The sequence below is a fragment of the Pelmatolapia mariae genome, linkage group LG10_11 (genome assembly GCF_036321145.2).
Source record: "Pelmatolapia mariae isolate MD_Pm_ZW linkage group LG10_11, Pm_UMD_F_2, whole genome shotgun sequence".
NCBI classification, from domain to species: Eukaryota; Metazoa; Chordata; class Actinopteri; order Cichliformes; family Cichlidae; genus Pelmatolapia; species Pelmatolapia mariae.
In genome coordinates this window covers 34,176,047-34,180,117 of record NC_086236.1, presented here as the reverse complement: position 1 = coordinate 34,180,117, position 4,071 = coordinate 34,176,047, and the positions used below count along the sequence as shown (strand labels likewise).

Below are 4,071 nucleotides of genomic sequence, written 5' to 3'. Positions count from 1 at the left end.
TTGCGTTTTATAATCCAGTGCGCCTCATGTATGAAACCAGACCTGTTCATCGACAGTGCGCCTTATAAACTGGTGCGCCTTATGGTCCGAAAAATACGGTGTGTTAAATCTGATAGAACTAATCCCTTGTCTTCTGCACAGGATGGTGAAGGCAATTCTGTGGATGTCCAGGTTAAGGATAATAGCAACAGCACATACACCGGCACCTACACCCCACGTAAGCCTGTGAAGCACACTGTGATGGTTCCACTGGACATAGGAGAGCTTGACCTCAGCCAGCTGACAGTCTCTCTTACAACACCCTCAGGCCCAGAGGAGCCCTGCCTGCTGAAGATGCTGCGTAACGCTCACATTGGTGAGTGTCCGTCTGATAAGTGAGAAGTTTGCTAAACAATGAGACTCATCAGAATTCAAATGCTTTATTAACCCCTGAGTAAAAGACAGAGAGGAGAAAATAATCAAAGTTAAAGCATGGAGAAAGAAGCAGGAGCAGCTGAAACGGGCTGCATGCACACACAAGAATAAGCGTTTGTTAACATCTGTTTTGTTTGTCTGTCTTAGGAATCTCGTTTGTTCCCAAGGAGATTGGTGAGCACCTTGTTAACATCAAGAAGAACGGTCATCATGTTCCCAGCAGCCCAATTGCTGTTGTGATCAAGCAGTCAGGGATTGGTGATGTGAACCGTGTGCGTGTGAGTGGACCGGGGCTGAGCGAGGCCAGGACTTTTCAGCCTGCAGAGTTCATCATTCACACTCGTGATGCAGGTATATGCTCAGTGAAAGCATAGATAGTGTGATATTTTTCTTTTTAAACATAAAAATAGAATATTTTTCAGTCTCATCTTGTTATATTAGGCTTCATCTGCTTGAGCCTTTCCATTGAAGGACCCAGTTACGTGGGCATTAACACTGAGGACCAGGAGGATGGCTGGTGACACGATGTGTTGCTTTTTGAGGCCTTTTAGCCTGTTTCACTTTGTCAGACAGGTTCTATTTAACTGATTTCCTGATTCACAAGTCTGCAATTAATCAGGCCTGAGTGTGTTTAGTAACACTGAACTGAAGTTTCCAACATTGGTTAATCACAGTTAACTCGTGATTTAACAAGAGGGGCAATTTGTTTTTACACAGGACCAGGGAGGTTTGGATAATCTTTCTCCCTAATCTATGAAATCATCATTTCAAAACTGCATTTTGTATTAACTTGTGTTATCTGTGTCTAATATTAAAATTAGTTTGATGATCTGAAACATATAAGTGTGATAAATATGCAAAACACTAGGAAATCAGGAAGGGGGCAAAGACCTTTTCACATCACTGTAGACGTGATTACAGAATACCTTTTACATCCTGGATTACAATACCATATCCATCAACGGCAGATACTGGTTTCCATGACACACAGATACTGGAGTGGTCTGACCTGACCACACTCGCACTGCTTACCTGCAAAGTGTCTAGAGACACGGAAAAAAGCCAGAAAACAAAGAAAAAACACAAAGCCAAAGAATGTCATTTGCACACTAGCATGGACAATAACCGTAGACACAGTGCACCCAGTAATTTTTGAACTTCCAACCAAGTATCAAGAGCAGTACTGTCATTGTACCGGTACTAGCTGCTGTCTCATTGTTCAGAGAGCCCATCATTATGCAGAGAAAGGAATCTGTGTCTCTGGACCAAAATGACTGTACGTGTAGTGCTGTAGAAACAAGACTGCCCACAAACCTTGATGTTTCTATATGAGGAGACCTTCAAGTATGCATATCCTCCTGTAAGGGTAAAGTTAAGGGACGTTTGCACTTTTTGCATGTAAGCCGGTCGGTCTTAACTGGAAGTTGCACTTGAGCTGTCTTGGCATCTTTCCCTTGTTTGACTCACCAGTTTTGCCCTGAGCTGAACTGCTGCCTCCTTCTCTGTTGTGGTACTCAGCGGTGACCAACATGCTGTAACGTGTATCTGGCTGCAATGACTCCAGCATCACCTGCTTCTCTCCACCAGGGACCAGCACCTGCAGACAACAAACCACACTATCATCCCAACACAGTCAGAACTCATTTAAAGTTTTGGGACTTATGGCATTTCTGGAATTCTCACACATGACAGCCGGCTGAAGGCCAGAATAGTTGAAGATGTAAAGACTAGAACCCACTCACAGTGTGACCCTGGCTATCAGCTCCAGTCAGTGCTGTGTAGGACACACGATACTGGAGGACATGAGCATCGGGAGATACCCAGCTGAACACCATGCTGATGGCAGTCTCATCAGAAACCGTGAGGCTGGAATAAGAATAAGAAGTGGAATAAGAAGTGGTAATCTGTGTACTGTGCTAGTGATCTGCATAATTCACTTGAGATGGTCATTTGTTTGGATGGCTGAAGTCGGCTAACGACTCAGCTAATTTCATCAGGCTGCTAATGAAACATCTAAAATGATAGATGGTTAACTACACAACGGAAGTAACAGCATTACAATCACTTGATTTAATTACATTTTTCCCCCCAAACCTTTGATCCAAATTAGCAAAGTACTGCAGCCATCTGAACCTTCTAGGTGTTACATGTTACAGTGTTCCACTCTGGCCAGCTTTAAAAATGGAAAACTCTTTGTTTGGTTGACCCAGTTCTGTAAATGAGGCTCCTTTCATTTGTGAGACTGTTGTTCTTCTCTCCCCTTTGGTCCGCCCTTACAAGGTGAAGGTGCTGCCCACCCATGATACCAGCAAGGTGCGTGCAAGTGGATCCAGCCTTAACACCACTGGAGTGCCCACCTCTCTGCCAGTGAAGGTCACCATTGATGCCAAAGATGCAGGTGAGGGACTGCTGGCAGTGCAGATCACTGTGAGTGCATGAACATGGACCACACAATAATGTATTCAAAGCATTGATATTTAGGTAACAGTTTTTGTTTTCTCCTGAAGGACCCAGAGGGGAAGCCCAAGAAGCAAATATCTGTGACAGCCATGATGGGACCTACCTGGTGTCTTATGTGCCAGACATGACTGACAGATACACCACTCTCATTAAGTACGGAGGAGACGAGATCCCTTATTGACCCTACTGAATCAGGGCCCTGCCCACCGGAGATGCCAGCAAGTGCACTGTCACTGAATGTTGTCCAGTGGCCAGGTAGGACTTTCTTGGTTGCTCATACACTTTTAGTTTTCTTTGAAAACGGCCCTTTAAGTCACTTGAGCCATGACTTGAGTAAGCACTGTCCTGTTGAGTTTGTGGGCTCAGATGACACTTATTGTAGAAACGATGAGAAATCATGTTTTAGTTTTTTGTAAATTATAGTCAAACATACAGTGAACTAAGGTATTCTTGTTGGTTAACAGAGCAATGCGATAATAAAAGTGGACAAAGCACATCGAGTTGCCACAAATATTTTTGTATATTATGCAGTTTACATAGTCGAAAAGGAGTATAAAGGAATGTGGGGCCTCCCTGCTGCTGCCGAGTCGGCTGCAGTTTGCTTTTCTCCACCCCAGGGAACCAGGATCATATTTTTAAAGGGTTTCTTCTTTTGGATATAAAAGTGTCATTATGTGCATGCACTGGACATAATCAGAAAAGAAGCACTCACAACAGTAACCGTGTATGGAGTGAAACCTGGAGCTGGACATGTAACGTGCCCCACTTTCTTTTAAGCCCATCCACCACCCCAGCATCCACCTGTATGCTCCTGGAGTTCTATGACTAACATATTTGCAGGGAGTGATCCACCCGAAGACTCGGCACCGAGCTCAAACTGTATTCTGCTGCTGTGTTTAATCAGTGAAATTAACTTGGCTTTGTTGCATTTTATTCTTTTTTATTTTCTTTTACAAGTTGATTTCTGTTGTAATTTCTGGATAAAAGGTAAAAGTATTACAATTGTTATATGAATAAAATATAGTTAAAATGTCCTGTGTATGGTTTGCTCAGCTGAAGCAGACCTAGATGTGGTTTGTGAAGCCTGTCTACCTGAGCTCCAGACAACCCATCAGACTGCAAGAAGCCTGTTTAAGGTAAGTCTTTATTAAGGACCGCTGTAGTCTTGTGAGTATTTGAGTGCAAAAATGAGTGGTC

At 43.5% G+C, this 4,071-nt stretch overlaps 1 protein-coding gene across 2 annotated transcripts; it reads left to right on the top strand.

The window, feature by feature from the left end:
• Nucleotides 1–206: 206 nt before the first annotated feature.
• LOC134637810 (filamin-A-like) lies at nucleotides 207–2,996 on the top strand. 2 transcript variants are annotated; one of them, XM_063488334.1, is made up of 4 exons: nucleotides 207–355; nucleotides 562–765; nucleotides 2,695–2,812; nucleotides 2,922–2,996. In XM_063488334.1, the coding sequence occupies exons 1-3, from the start codon at nucleotides 241–243 to the stop codon at nucleotides 2,715–2,717; spliced, it is 342 nt and encodes a 113-aa protein (XP_063344404.1). In that variant the 5' UTR covers nucleotides 207–240; the 3' UTR covers nucleotides 2,718–2,812; nucleotides 2,922–2,996. The 2 variants fall into 2 exon arrangements, with proteins under 2 accessions (XP_063344404.1, XP_063344405.1); XM_063488335.1 differs by lacking the exons at nucleotides 2,695–2,812; nucleotides 2,922–2,996 and adding an exon at nucleotides 1,885–1,937.
• The last annotated feature ends 1,075 nt before the right edge of the window (nucleotides 2,997–4,071 follow it).